The following is a 14,595-nucleotide window of genomic DNA, read 5'->3' as shown; positions in this document are numbered from 1 at the left end:
CCATTGGGCTGCCAGGGAAAATGGTGTCCGGCCAGATCGATCCGGAAAGTTGATATCCACCTGCTCTGTTGCAAGCAGAAGCTTAACCACTGCCTCGTGGCCCCATTGGGCTGCCAGGGAAAATGGTGTCCGGCCAGATCGATCCGGAAAGTTGATATCCACCTGCTCTATTGCAAGCAGAAGCTTGACCACTGCCTCGTGGCCCCATTGGGCTGCCAGGGAAAATGGTGTCCGGCCTAATCGATCCGGAAAGTTTACATCAACCTTCTCTGTTGCAAGCAAAAGCTTGACCACTGCCTCGTGGCCCCATTGGGCTGCCAGAGAAAGTGGTGTCCGGCCAGATCGATCTGGAAAGTTGATATCCACCTGCTCTGTTGCAAGCAGAAGCTTGACCACTGCCTCGTGGCCCCATTGAACTGCCAGGGAAAATGGTGTCTGGCCAGATCGATCCGCAAAGTTGATATCCACCTGCTCTGTTGCAAGCAGAAGCTTGACCACTACCTCGTGGCCATTTCCAACTGCCAGGGAAAGTGGTGTCCGGCCAAATTCAGAATCCGGGGAGTTGATATCCACCTGCTCTGTTTCAAGCAGAAGCTTGACCACTGCCTCGTGGCCATTTTGGGCTGCCAGAGAAAGTGGTGTCCGGCCAAACTCAGAATCTGGGGAGTTGATTTCCACCTGCTCTGTTGCAAGCAGAAGCTTGACTACACCAGTCAACCCTAAAAATGATGCAATCAGAAAGTTTGAAGCACCATATGGAATGTACGTCCCAGCCCGTCCATAAATATCAGACCATGTTTCATATACGACAGAGTTTGGGTCACAGATTGAGTGCGCGCGTTTGATTAGCGGATCCTCATCTCGCACCCGCGCTTGATGGTAGTGTGTAACCCAGGACTTTGATGCATATTCATCAAAATCCCCTTGGTGAATACCTCTCCGATCACCAGACATCCATGCGATCCATGCAATACATATAGATGCAAGAATCCAATGAGACTCCTCTGGTACGAGTGCATGCTTCCATATTGTAGCTTGGGTCTCATTCTTATCAGGAGCCTGTCTGTTGCCGAAGACCAAGAATTCCTTCGCTGTTTGGTGCAGGAGGTAAACCTTCTCATTTATTATCACGACAAAGAGTCCACACAGGTCCCTGAGGGTCTTTCTGAAGCGCTCTTTCGGTTCGACATCATCACTTATAGCCGTGAATGCTTGGCAGTCCGCATTGATGTGCAATGCCAAGGCAAGAGATAGCTCTTCCAGTGAGAGCGGCTCTACCGCAGCCGTGATCATATGAAGAAGAGCTTTAGCCTTGGGTTTATCAACACTCCTGTCCAAGATCCTTTCATAGGCGCTTTCAACGGTTTTTGGAAGATTCTGTACCACCCGACGGACATTGCCTTTCGTGAAACCTGGTATGTTCTCGACAACATCCAAGGTAAGACTAACCCACAAGTAGGTTCTATTCTCAACAGCAGTCAGTTGGTGTTCCAGCATGCTGCATTCGTCTTCCTCGAGAGACTTCTTTTTACCGATATCCATCACCCGTTTGCCGATAACAAGGTTGATCTCACGAGATATTTGCTGGACCTCTTGCTCGTCATCACCGCTCAAGTGAATCGTAGGTAGTTTTGCCTCGAGATCCGAGAATCCACGACGTATGTCGTCGTATGGTCTGCTTGTCATCAAGAACTTGAGCTTGCTTTTTTGATGCGGTCTCAAGTAGAACTCTTTAACTGCTTTGAGAAGTTGGGCATGGTCATGACACTCGTCCAACGCGTCCAGAATGCAGATAGTTTCCCCGTCCGTTAGACGAGAAGCAACAGATATAAGCATGTCCCATAACTCAGACCATGATTGAATAAGCCTTTCTCCCTCGGTCTCCATCTTATTCAATTCTCTATCGTGTAGAAGCTGGGGCTGCGCAATGAATAGTTGACGTAAGATGGCTGCCAGTGCACCTGCTGCACTTCTCTGATCTGGAAAGTCGTCTTTGAAGAAGAAGTAACAAACGGTTCGTTTATTGTCGTTGAGAAGAATATCATCAACTAGGTATCTGCTTAAGACTGATTTCCCGCAACCTGGATCGGCTGAGACCCATAAGAGACCAGCGAGGTCATCGGGAGAACTCTGTTGCCACTTCTGAAAGGTACCATGTGTGGTGAACCACTCACAGGTTCCAGGCACACGCCTGTCATTTCTGTTTTTGCGATCCTTGTAGGGGCACGTGTAGAGTAACTTGAGAAACTTTCTGATCCTCTCATCTCGAGCCGATGTTGTCGCCCATAGATCGCGTTGGTGTGCAGCGTTCCGGATTACTTCAATCCGTTCTAGAAGATCCTGGTGCTTCTGCCTTGTGCCTCTAGCTTCAATAAGGGCCGTTGTAGTTTCGATGGACTTTTCAAGTCTCTCAATATCTTGGCACAGGCTAGCCCATCCGTCCGAGTCCAAGAAGTCTCTTAATAACTGTGCAGCTGAGCGTCTATGTAAATAAAAGAGCGCGCGGGCCTGGAACTCGAGAATCTTGCAGCAAAGAGAGGTCAGAAACCCCTTTAGTTGTTTTAGGAGATCTGTTTCCGGGCCGGTCTGGGAGGTCAAATACAGATCTTCCCTCGCGCGAAGTCGAATCATGGACTCGGAAATCAAGTCTAATCCTCGGAGAAGGACGGCATGCTGTTCTACTGCTTGAATAATCATCTAAATGAAGTTATTAGTCTGCGAACAACAGAGAGAGTTGGGAGCGCATCAAATCCGGGCTTACCGTAAAGCACACCATAACACCAGCGCAGGCGATTGAGGCAGGCGGGCTCGCACTTGCGGCCGTACTGACAACCTCCTTAACGACGAGGATGTTTTTGAGCACTTTGTTGAGCTGGTCTCGTACAACAACACTATGATCTCCCAGGTGAACTTCCCATTTCTTTGTCTCGGCTTCAGCTGTTTTGGCATTAAGGAGTTTGCAGAGTTGTTCGTGGTAACTTGGATCACCGCGTTGCAGATCAAGACGATATTGAGATTCTAGTATATCCATCGAATCCGATAGAACTTCGGCCAGTTCACGGTTCTGTTTCATCTTTTGCTCGGCCAAGATCCAGAGATCGCTGGGTCGAGAGATTGATCGGGGGTGCTTTTTGGGCTTGCATTCCAACGCCTCTGGTGAAATTGTATCCTCCTTTTTCGGTCTGATTTTGTTGTCAGACGGTGTTTTCTCTTTGTGTAGCTGTAATTTCTTGAAAAGCCACTTAGGCTTAGAGCGGAGACCAGGCATGGTAGAGACTCTCGTTGAATCTTGCTGTTGGAGACGATGAGAGACTTTCTGTGTCGGCTGTTAGGAGGATTGTCACCGGTACTTTTGGAGCGGCACTAGATCATTTAGTTCGCTTACATGGTTGCTTTCTACAACCGGACCCCGCCCCCTCATTGATGTGTTGATGCGGTTGAATGAACAGCAGGATACGACAATGCTGATTGCCACACAAGAAAAGGATTTAGAACATTGATCAATTGCAGTCCTACTCTCGAAAAAGAGACGGAGTGCCCTGCGTATCGCTTTGAGATCTTCCGTCGATACAACTGCCTTACTGGATTTGACCGCGTCATTCGACCGAGACAAGAAGCAGTCATTGCGATTGAGGTGATATGTTCATGAACTGGATGTTGATTGTGTGATTCTCCATTTGTGATGCATCGAGCAGTCTTGCAGATGGCCATCGCCAACCACAATCACCATTTGTCCATACCATTTGCGTTAAACTGCTATGGGCAAGATGATAAGCGGGAGTTAATCACAGACCCGATGCTGTATATCTTTCTGGAAATTCTACACCAAACTCCTTGCTCTGTATATTCTGAACAATCTTAGGTGGCCCAGAGAAGGGGAATGTCAATCTAAAGCTAAAGGAGTCAGTCGATCGACAAGAAAAATGAAGGTTTTCCTCAATGATAAAGCAGCCTCATAGCAGTCCCTTCTGAGTTAAAATACGGGACTATGAGTACCCTAATATCCCATATGCAAGGATCATATCCCTTGAGTAGGCTTAGTATTCCTCTGTATCACTTTGAATATTTGAGCGACTAAGCACTATATGCAAGGCAGCAAGGCAGCAAGGCAACAAGCATTAATCTACGGCATTGCGTCACTCAATCCCCGATAGGGCTTAGGGCTGGACGAACCCATGATCGACTCCCCTCATATCACGTGAGCAACTGCCGTCGATTGCTTAGTCAAGTGGGCCTCCTCAGAGGGATGTTTTCCAGTCGATCTTGGCGGCGGTTTCCAATCTTGCGCCCTGCTACCTCGGGAGCACATTCTTGTCAAGCAAGCCATGTTGGGCCCCTCGACATCCACGCTACACCTTACACAATCATTCATGGCCTGATTCTCTTCTCGTCTTATCAAACACATTCAATGTGAACACTGTAAATACCCTTCTCAGTGCCCGCGCCGCATTCGTTATCCCGCTTCATTCCGTCATCTCCGCTGTTGTGCTGTGTTCGCATGTTCTAGCTTCGAGATAGCAATCCACATCCTTAAAACCGACGATCCTTCACTTCTCGAGCGGAAGCTCCTCCAAACCCACCGCTCATCTCTTTGCTCACTTCACAACCCACGATGACTTCTCCTTACCAGTCGTCTATTTCGTACTCGCCGTCCGTCGCTGGTCCCGACATGGCGGGCACGTCCCGCGCCATCGCCGACCTGCCTCAATCCCAAGTCGACGCGATCATCCGCACAAAACGCAAGGCGCGCGAACCCAAGGCCTGCTACCCCTGCCACGCTCGCAAAGTGAAATGTGACCGTAACCTTCCCTGCGACGGCTGCGTCAAGCGCGACCATGCCGACCTCTGCTCCTACGAACGCCCCTCCAAGAAGCGCATCATGACGGGCTCGCTTCCGCAATCATACCATAGTCCAACTGTCCCTGGTGAGACCATCATAATTCCACCCGAGCCTCCGGCACGTCCGAAGCCAGAGGCGCCAGTCAATCGGCCAAGCTTGGTGGGGCAGGTAGGGCCCGGGCGAGTATCGATCGCGCGCGAGGAATGGGACAATGTTCGCACTCGGTTGCGGGAGATGGAGCAAACGATCAACAATTTGCGGGTTGGACTCGAGAGAGCCGAAGATGGACACGGTTCTTCGCTGGAGACCGGGAGCATACAGAGTGGTGATGCCAGTAGTCGGTCGAAGGCTGCTTCCCCGGAGCGGGAGGGCATCCATGCGCCCAACACCTTCGGTGAAGGCACGGTGCACCTGGGGTCCCGGTCGGTGTTGGCTTACATTCTCAACAACAAATCCGGATCCGACCAGCTTCAGGCCCTGCTGGAAGGCGGGATCTTGCCGAAGCTGGGCCTGGACAACGAATCCGCAACGTACCCGTTTGTTGACCTCTGGTCTTCTGACATGTCAACTTTCGACATCAGCGCCGTCTGCAGTGCCCTTCCAACTGATCAGCAGTGCAAAGAGTCAGTCTTTATTTACCTGTCTATGGGGAATCAATGCTAAGCACCTCTGCCTGCAGCTTCTTCTACTATTACCGAGACATCGCAGGCGCCATCTACCCTGTCCTCGAGGATGTTCCACAATTTGAGATGAATCTTCACCTTCTGCTAAGTAACCGAGCATCGATGGGTGGTGTATACCGCGCCGATGCAGACCAATCTCAGAAACCCTTTGGTGTAACTATCGCCTACATGGGATTGTTGTTCGCCGTACTCGCCTCTGGCTGTCAATCATCGGATCTACCGGGCAAGGAGAGAGAATTGACATCTCAAGTCTATGGTTCGTCTTTGCCTACCCGCACCTCGTCAACATTTACTGACTGTAGTAGTTTGCTGCTCATACCAGTGTCTTCGTATGACCAACTTCCTGTCGCAGCCGACGATAGATGCCATGCAGACACTACTGGTTATCGGCAACGTCTTGTCGTACAACATGAACCCCGGAATCTCCTACGTGCTTCTCGGTATGACGCTTCGAATGGGCTTGGCACTCGGTCTACATGTCGAATCCAGTCGCTTTTCAGCCGCAGAGCGTTATCGCCGCCGGCACGTTTGGTATGTTGCATTTAGCCCCAACACGAAATAATGTGTGAGGAAATATGATTCTAACCAGAAACAGGTGGTCAATGGCATGGCAAGACAGCCATTTCTCACTTTCCTATGACAGACCTTCTACGACCGCTGTGTGCCAGCCGGAAATCGCGTATCGTGACGATCCGAAGCCTGGCGAAATCTCGTACTTTGAGACGCTGTGTCGAGTAATCGGTCTTGCATTGGAAGTTGTTCGCAGCCGCATGCTGAGCCCGCATTCGCAGCTGAGCTACAAGACCATCCAGGGCTACAAGGAACGCATCCAGCAGATCATGATCGAGGCCAAGCCTCACCTCCGGGATCGTAAATACTGTCTCTCTGCAACGGAGCACCTCGAGCGAGTCGTTCTCAAATTGCACACATCATACTTCTCCTCCGAGCTTTATCGGCCAGCGCTGAAGCTGACGGGAGAAACGGCCGACCCAGCCGCAGCCAGTATGCGTGCCGATTGTGTCAACAATCTGATGACGACGGTGGAGGCGTACATCGAAATGCATACTGTCAGTTCACATGCGTCTCGATCGTGGATTGCTCTACAGCGAGCCATCAGCTCGATTTTCCTGTTGGCTGTTACCGAAGAATCCAAAACCATCCCGCGTTTCTGGAGCTTGTTGCAGCAGCTCAAGGTCATTATCTCTGAGCGAGCGAACGCCGAGCTTGACTTCAACTCGACAGACGCCGCTGCTCCTCCGACGGATGGGGTCGCTCCCCCTACGCTCAGCACCATTCCTCGAGCACCTAGCACTGCCGCCCCGAGTCCAGCAGGCTTGAATTCTGCATCACCCGGATCCGTAGGTGCCGGTGTTGACACGCAGACGCAGTGGGCCAAGCCGTTGACCAAAACTCTCCGCGCACTGGAGAAACTCGAAGCAGCTTTCACCACCCAGGCTGCTCGAGCCGCCGGTCAGGCCGGTTCCCCAGCGTACCTTAACCCGCATGCAGGGTCCAGCATGGGAGTCGCCGGTGTAGCAGCTAGTATGACACCGAGCCTCGGATCTCTTCCGCCTCCGACTCCGGAAAGTTCGACCAGCGGCGAGTGGTCCATACCTAATATCCTCGATCGTGCGGCCGAGTACATTCATCCACCCTTATGGAGCTGAGCGCGATAGTAAGAGGGGGATGATGAACATACCGGCGTTTTGTGTGACTCTTTAGCATTTATTGAGACGGTGGGGTTAGCTGGGACTAGGCGATTATGATCACTGCTGGCGCATGTTATGTGGAGTTTGAAAATGGGTTGACGTTGTTGTCGTTAGATACTCCCTCTTCATTCTAGTTTATCTATGTGTAGTGTACTCAAGGAATCGCACACATTGTAGTTCCGCTGTGGTTTGTTCCTTTCCATTATTAAGTTTGTACCGAGTAAGACAGGGGCTCAATCTCCGTTATCGCCGGATCAATGACCTCATCGCCAACTTGCAGCCCGTTTCCATAGCGTCCGCAGTGGATGAAGATACCTACTGGATGTTCTACTCTAGCATCTTGCTGACAGTCTACCAACCTCCGTTATCAAATCACGGACTCGGAACAGAACATCTCGTTTTCGATTTCCCAGAGTTACAAATTACAAATCCTACGCGCTGAGGAATGCAGGCCGGAACCCGAGCACTTAACTCCGCAACACACTCTTGACCAGCAACAGTATATAAATCAAACCCGTATCAACCACAGAGCGATAGCATCTGAGTCACGGCTCACAGTCCATGCAATTCAAACTACCTCCAAACATCCCAACACGATCCACCAACCCCAGCACCTTAAAAAAAGAAATGACGACCTACCTAATCACGGGCGCAACCCGCGGCATCGGCCTCGAACTCACGCGCCAACTGGCCGCCAAACCCGCCACGGAAGTCCGCCATATCTTCGCCGCCGCGCGATCGTTGTCATTATCATCATCGACAACATCAACAGCGAATCAATCCACCCCGCAAACACCCTCCGACTTCCAGACCCTCGTGAAAGAGCATCCCTCGCGCATCACCCCCGTCCCACTCGACGTCACCGACGAAGCAGGCGTGCGACGAGCCGCGCAGTTGGTCGAGCAGGCACTGGAGGGCCGGGGATTGGATGTATTGATCAACAATGCAGGAGTGATGGGGCGGGTGTCGTTGATGGAGATGTATTTCCCTTCCTCTCTCTTAATACACCTATCCTTTCATAGAAGTGTCAGTAGATGATATCTCAAGACTAATATGGAACGGGGAATGCAGGAACGACCTCACCTCCTCCTTCGACGTGAATGTCAACGGCCCGCACCTCGTCACGCGCGAGTTCCTCCCGCTGTTGCGGAAGGGGACGATGAAGAAGATCGTGAATATGTTAGTCGTCTATCCTTCTTCTCCGTTCCATGGCAGTATGCGGCAGGCAACTGACAAAAGCAGCTCCACAACCCTCGGCTCCTTCGCGATGCAATCAGTGTACCGGGAGGCCAGGAGTCAATCCTACAAGATCACCAAGGCGGCGCTGAACATGCTTACCGTGCTGTATGCGCAGGAACTCGAGCAGGAGGGGTTCGCGGTGTTTTGCGTTAGTCCGGGGGTAAGAGTTCCCTTTCTTCCTTCTTTCTTCGATGGTTCAGACCTGGTCAGAATAGTCAGGATAGTCATCAAAGCCAGAGATGAGAATCAAAGTAAGGCCAATGCTAACTCTACCATAGTGGCTACAAACCGAGATGGGCGGTCCGCGAGCGGATCTCCCGGTGGCCGACGGCGTGCGCGCCACGCTGGAGATCATCCTCAACAAGGGGAAGGAGGGGAACGGGCGGTTTTTCAATATCCATGTTCCGGGCTGGAACTCGGGGTGGAATCGGTATGATGGCGGGGAGTGTGCGTGGTAGGTTGGTTGCCCTTCTCCGCAAAGGGGAGGGGGGAAGAGAATAGGTGTAGGAACGAAACGAACCCCTTTCGCTTTGGTCAAAGGAAGTCCATTCGAATCTACTCCTGCTGCCTAAAGCAAAGACCGTGGACAAGGATGCTCAACCCCGAACACCCTCGAGAATCTTACCAATCCCATCCGTCCATCCATCCATCCATCCATCCATCCGAACAAACAAAAACCATCACCAGCAACCAGATCAGTCCCAATCCCAAGAAAACCAGTTTCTAAAATCTTCATGCAAACGGATCCCACAAGCCCGAGCCCTCTCTCTAAACTACCCCCCATTCCCCCCCTTTTCCACGACAACCCACAGTTCCTCCCCAAACAAAAGCAAAAGCGCAGAAAAAAAAAAAGCAAACATCCTCCTCCGCCTCCCTCCATGGTATGCCATGCACCACGGCCCGATTGTCACTTGGCTTGTCACAGTTACTGAATTCAAATTCCTGTACTCCCAGATGTATGTACATTTTCGGCACCACCACTGCGCTGAAGTGTATCATTCCTCGGGAAGCGGAACATCTGTCGATGGTGACGATGGTAGTTCCTCAAGGGTACATACATAGACCATACAATGTAACACGCTACCTTCAAACCCACGCGAGAAGGGTAGAAAGGTACACAGCACTGATTTTCCCACGCGGTGGCGACACCTTGAAGTACAGCCTACACGGCATAAGAAGAGCTACTAATTCATCTTTCGAGGGTCAGCAAAGTGGCAAGGATGATTACAGGGAAGGGGGCAGGATCACGGGGGTCGGTAGAATCCGATATCTTGCTGTCCGGTCTCGGGGGTGATGTACAATGAACTGTAGTCGAAACAGCGACCGCGCGTTTCTTTCTTTTAGTTCATTGTCCGGTGCTTGCAGTGGGCATAGGATATTCGGGTACCGAAGGATGGGGATCCTGGTCTATTTCTCTAAGAAATTCAGTGTTGTTTCTCTCATATTGGTGCGTCTTAACTCCGCCTTTAAGTCTATAGTTGCGGTGGATGCACTTCAGCGTTCTTCTGAGACGCAAAGCCCATGCTGCAGACTACTGCATGCGGAACCAGGGAGGAAGAAAACTTCAGAAAACAAACAGCTTGCGCCGTAGTCAAATCAATGCTGTCAGACCGTGAGTCCTAGTAACTCAGGTGAGGTCTGCCTTTGCACTGAGCTGCCGCCTTGTTTGCTTGTCTACCGTGGCTCACCGCTTCATCATGTCCATACGCTCCTCTCCAAACTACAATTCGCAATCGTTATATCTTGCAATCTATGCTATCTCAGAGATAGAGCTGACAAATGATCGCTGGATCCGATTCTGCAGTCTAGGTACCATAACCTCCTCCCAAAATAAGCAAGCCTGGTATATATATAGAATTCAAATCCATTCACATCATCATCAGTTGCATGCTTTCATTGGCTGGCAGCGAGTGTAGCGGGCAAACAGACGTTGAAGTACCTGCATTAACCCAGTCACTAGCTGCCATCATGCCAGGGGATCCAGTCATCGACCCTTGGTTTTGGCACTGACACAAGGTTTCATGCAACTCAACAGGACTCGACGATCCTGAGAGCTTGACGGTGCTGCTTGCAGTTGGTGGTGATTGCGCCGTTGTTAGGCTGGTAGGCACTGAACCATGCTGCGTATTCTGCGAGAGCACGATGATTGCCTTTGGTCGCGCTGGTCCCGTGCTCAAGGTTTGCATGATCTGTGGCAACGCTGCCTCTGTGGCAAGACGATCAGCTTCATGAGTCTGCAAACCCGCATGCGTCTTACCTGTTGCGATGTAGTAGAGCGACGATCCCGAGTACTGAGTTTGGCCATTCCATGGCTCGCAAAGAGGTGGTGCATTTGCTTCGGTTGCTGCGTATCCTCCGGTTATTCCTTGCAGGATTTCAGAAGCACTAGGGCTAGATCGCGGGAAATAGGGGTGGTTGCGGAGGGTCGACGAGGACATATTCGAAGCATCTATCTCGGTGATGTCGTACAGAGGCGATGTGATTGTCATTTGCGTCGAGTACAACGGCAATGGCGCCAACGCAGTATTGCATGATGAGCAGAAATACCTTGATTGGGACATATACGATGATGCAAAGCCGGAGGATCCGTCGGTCATAGACGAAGCCGATGTGCCGCTGGGGTCAAAGACGGGCGAAATTCGATCCACCGTTGGCGGACCGTTGATTGAGCTGGGATGGTCCCAACCATTAAGGCTTGCAGCTGCTCGTAGCTCACTGGCGATGACACGCTCCTGAAGCTTTGCGATGCGGTCCCGTATCTTTCGACCTAGGTAGCCTGTGAGTAGTGAAGTTGACTGTCATCACGTACTGATCCTACTCACGATGATTCCTCTGTGACAATCGATTTTGCAACCTCCTACGCTCAATTGGGTCCTGCTTCTGTCCAGAGCTGTCGCTGGAGCATCTTTCCTCCTTGGTGGGCTGTGGTCGCATCTTCATAGACATCAAAATAAAGGGAGCAACGCGGGTTTTGAAGTACTGCGGTCGGCGTGAACAAGTAATCTCTGTAACGGCGAGCACCATACACAAGTAGCGATGAAGATAGCCAGATGCCAGGGTGGAGGCTGGATTCATATATCTGGCGCCTTGCGGGGGGGTAGCAATGCGTGTTGGGAGTGACAGAGCCTCCACCTGCTGCTGCGTGTCTCGCTGTCAACCCGTCAGTAGGCCGATCTTGCTGCAATCTAACCTTCCTTCCTTATAAGGATAATATGCACTCAGCTTACCGTATCCGAGAAATCAATGGAGCCAAATCCCGGATATCCCAGGGACCTTTTGCTTGTTGTGATTGGCTCAAATGGCAAATATTACGAGGTTGCGCAATGGGTGCAACATGAGGTCGGGCGTATAACCAAAGAAGAAAGGTTGTGGCTCGTGCTCGCAAAGCAGTATTTGAATATCCGCCGTGCGTGGTTACTCGAACCATTCTATATGTCTTCTCTCCGGCCCTCCAGCCAGCCAGTCAGTCATGACTCCTTGCTTTCCCACCGCACTGGTACTTGACTCGTGACTTCTCAAGCCACGCGCTGGACGTCCTGCTTCCAGTCCGCGCTGCAACCCCGGTCCATGTCATACATAAGGCCTTGGCTGTAGAGGTGCCCAGACAATAACAACCCATAGCTCTGAGGCGCGGGCAAGGCTTCACTTGGCGCTGCTAATCATTGAAGGGTGTGTCCAACCATGATCAACGAGCAGGCTTTGCATGAACAGGCTTTGCATGAATATCGAGAGGGCTAGGCCGCAAAGGTCGAGCCAGATCCGCCCGCCAAATGAGTCTCAGCTGATGGTGTGCATCCAGCTGTTCGGACTAGAGTTATTTTCCTCATCGAGTATACTAGTCGGGCAAGACCTGCGCACGGATCCAGAGCAATAATGATAATGAACTAACCGAGCTATGCGGCAGCTGGGAACAGATGAGAGCAAGCAGGCCCGGGGTCCTTGGAGACGGACATAAGAAAGTCGTTCCAGTGCTTCGGTATACACGGCTACTCCTTGTTCGCATGTACCCGGGAGCGCCGTGTAGTATGACCATGTGTACGGTACCCGTGAGTGCGCACCCTCGATCACGGCACACCAGTTAGGGCTAAGCGATCCTCTTGGCGTAGCTAATGACGATCTCACCCACGCTAGTCTAAACAATACAGACCAAAGGCAATGCAGATGATACATCTCTTGGGCTGAACATTATGAGCGTGAGATTGAAATTAGCTTAGCATTCTAGCCTCGAAATGATATGGCTGGTGTATTATCACGGTAGCCATTGGGATAGTGAACCAGTTGCATGTCGGTAATACTCGGCCATGGCTCGATTGGGCTGCATGTAGGTCAAATGCGAATTGAAAATATGGAATTACTGAATACCAGCCAGGATGAAAATCCTTTACAGGCTTAGTGTTCATGTTCACTTGGAAAAACAAGGCTCTCCTACTATGGCAGATCCGGAAATGGCGATTGGTTTTGGTTCGAAGCGGGGGGAGGGGGGGGGCGTATTGAGTGGCAGTGTGGAATTGGTCGCTTAGGATGCCTGAGCTCAGTCCTGACGTGGGTTTCCCAGAAGACCAATCAAGCTATTTCCTGGCAAGCGAGGTTGGAAGAGACCGAAGCCGACAAGTGGATGAGACAGCGTGTCAGATTAAGGGCAAGTCACAGATCACAGCTCCGAGTCAATGGAAAGGCAGACCAGGGTATTCGTATTCGGACTGGCGTGTTTTGGATGTGAATTGGCGAGAGGGTCACGGCCAAATGATCCAGCTTCTGTGTTACCTCGATGAATCTGGAGCAACTTTGAGCCGTCCTTGGAAGGGCGCCGTGATGGTGTGGTAGTACCGATCTCGGGTAACTGGGAAGTCTTTGTTGACGGATGGATGGATGGATGGTCGATTGAGTGATTGGATAATGAAGGGAAGCAAGAGGGAAGAACGAAGGAGGGAAGAAGCTGAAGGTGGAATCCAGAATGGATGGATGGATGGAAGAAGGCAACGGCACTTGTCCCGTGACTGAGTCCCTTCCCTCTCTGAAACACACACACCCTCTCTATCTCTCTTTCTCTTCTACTCTACTGTTCCTGTAAATCTCTTACTTGGTCAGTTTGGCCAACAGCCAATTCCAGTCGCATCACATTCAAGACAAGTATCGGATCAAAGATTGATAGCAGGCAGGCCTCCTCAAAAGCAAGCATGAAATGGTTTGAAACCCTCATTATTCCCTGCTGTGACACATCTCCGTCGCAGTCGATCACCTCTCCCACTGCGGCCTTTCTCCAATTAACACCTAGCTTCAGGATGTGGACCAAAAAACCGGTTACTTTACCGCTGTCGGCTTCAGCCGATCGTGAATATGGGCATGGTCCGAGAGCTGAGCTGCACGCTGGCTCTAAACCTCCTCCTTGTCACTGCTTGAGCGAGTCTAGACGTCAGTTGTCATCCTCGACCAGGTGCCCCCGTTACTTTGTTTCCATCTGCTTCTTTCCCAATTCCCTCATGTTCCAGAGAGAGCTTTGGGCATGATCTCCTCTATGCCCATTGCCATGGCTAATAGGATTGCAAAAATGCTGAGAAGTCGCTCGAAGAAGATCCCATTGGTACGCTCTCTCTCAGTATGATATCATGCTCATCTCAAAATCCCAAGAAGCCTACGTGAATCGGAGACAACCGACCAAGTCAAGAACGAAGTTCACATTCACGCTAGCCCCCACATCACAGTCAAGAAATCAGATCATGGAATTCGGACATCCAGCCCCACATCACGGCAACGGCGCTTGCGAAAGGTGTTGCAATCAGGGCCGGGGCGAGCTAGCCTACAAGAACAGACGTCGACGCATTGCATTCGATCACATGTCATGAAGAAGGAGGGGTGGGGGGCGTGCTTTTGCCCATCGAAGTTCGCCTGTTGGACAAGGGTATCCGAGCGAGTTGACTGGATCCCAAGTTGTATGACCCCAGAGATGGCACAGAGAGGCGAATCGGATTCTCATTCAGACGGTCTGTTCGACCACCGTGGGAGAATTGCTGTCTGCAGTGATCGGTTGCACTGCGAAGTGGCTTGAACTCTGCTGATCGTCGTTTAGGTTATAACTGTCTCGGTAGGAGGAGGTCGCGTGCGGTAGCATGGTACTATACCCATA

At 51.2% G+C, this 14,595-nt stretch overlaps 5 protein-coding genes across 5 annotated transcripts; 2 read left to right on the top strand and 3 right to left on the bottom strand.

Annotated features, from left to right (window-relative positions):
* Positions 1-174: 174 nt before the first annotated feature.
* Positions 175-546, bottom strand: BO82DRAFT_242270 (ankyrin repeat domain-containing protein; the record flags this gene model as incomplete). Its single annotated transcript, XM_025630798.1, has 1 exon — positions 175-546. A coding segment is annotated over one exon (372 nt), but the record flags the coding sequence as incomplete, so codon positions are not given.
* Positions 547-1,029: 483 nt separating this feature from the next.
* Positions 1,030-3,073, bottom strand: BO82DRAFT_297472 (uncharacterized protein; the record flags this gene model as incomplete). The annotated part of the gene is made up of 2 exons (XM_025631950.1): positions 1,030-2,697; positions 2,762-3,073. Coding segments are annotated over 2 exons (1,980 nt in total), but the record flags the coding sequence as incomplete, so codon positions are not given.
* A 1,223-nt stretch (positions 3,074-4,296) lies between these two features.
* On the top strand, positions 4,297-7,409 carry BO82DRAFT_322997 (putative C6 transcription factor). The gene is made up of 4 exons (XM_025632782.1): positions 4,297-5,463; positions 5,520-5,779; positions 5,829-6,054; positions 6,119-7,409. Exons 1-4 carry the CDS (start codon positions 4,613-4,615, stop codon positions 7,188-7,190), a joined length of 2,409 nt encoding a protein of 802 aa, XP_025486158.1. The 5' UTR covers positions 4,297-4,612; the 3' UTR covers positions 7,191-7,409.
* A 450-nt stretch (positions 7,410-7,859) lies between these two features.
* BO82DRAFT_427375 (NAD(P)-binding protein) lies at positions 7,860-9,164 on the top strand (the record flags this gene model as incomplete). The annotated part of the gene is made up of 3 exons (XM_025640387.1): positions 7,860-8,212; positions 8,304-8,631; positions 8,750-9,164. 3 exons carry the CDS (start codon positions 7,860-7,862, stop codon positions 8,927-8,929), a joined length of 861 nt encoding a protein of 286 aa, XP_025486157.1. The 3' UTR covers positions 8,930-9,164.
* A 1,175-nt stretch (positions 9,165-10,339) lies between these two features.
* xanC (transcription factor xanC) lies at positions 10,340-11,417 on the bottom strand (the record flags this gene model as incomplete). Its single annotated transcript, XM_025640386.1, has 3 exons — positions 10,340-10,677; positions 10,729-11,238; positions 11,294-11,417. The coding sequence occupies 3 exons, from the start codon at positions 11,415-11,417 to the stop codon at positions 10,340-10,342; spliced, it is 972 nt and encodes a 323-aa protein (XP_025486156.1).
* Between the last annotated feature and the right edge of the window lie 3,178 nt (positions 11,418-14,595).

This window comes from Aspergillus uvarum (genome assembly GCF_003184745.1).
Source record: "Aspergillus uvarum CBS 121591 unplaced genomic scaffold BO82scaffold_99, whole genome shotgun sequence".
In the NCBI taxonomy this organism is placed as follows: Eukaryota; Fungi; Ascomycota; class Eurotiomycetes; order Eurotiales; family Aspergillaceae; genus Aspergillus; species Aspergillus uvarum.
Note: the sequence above shows the minus strand (reverse complement) of the source record. Positions and strands in the feature narration are given on the sequence as shown.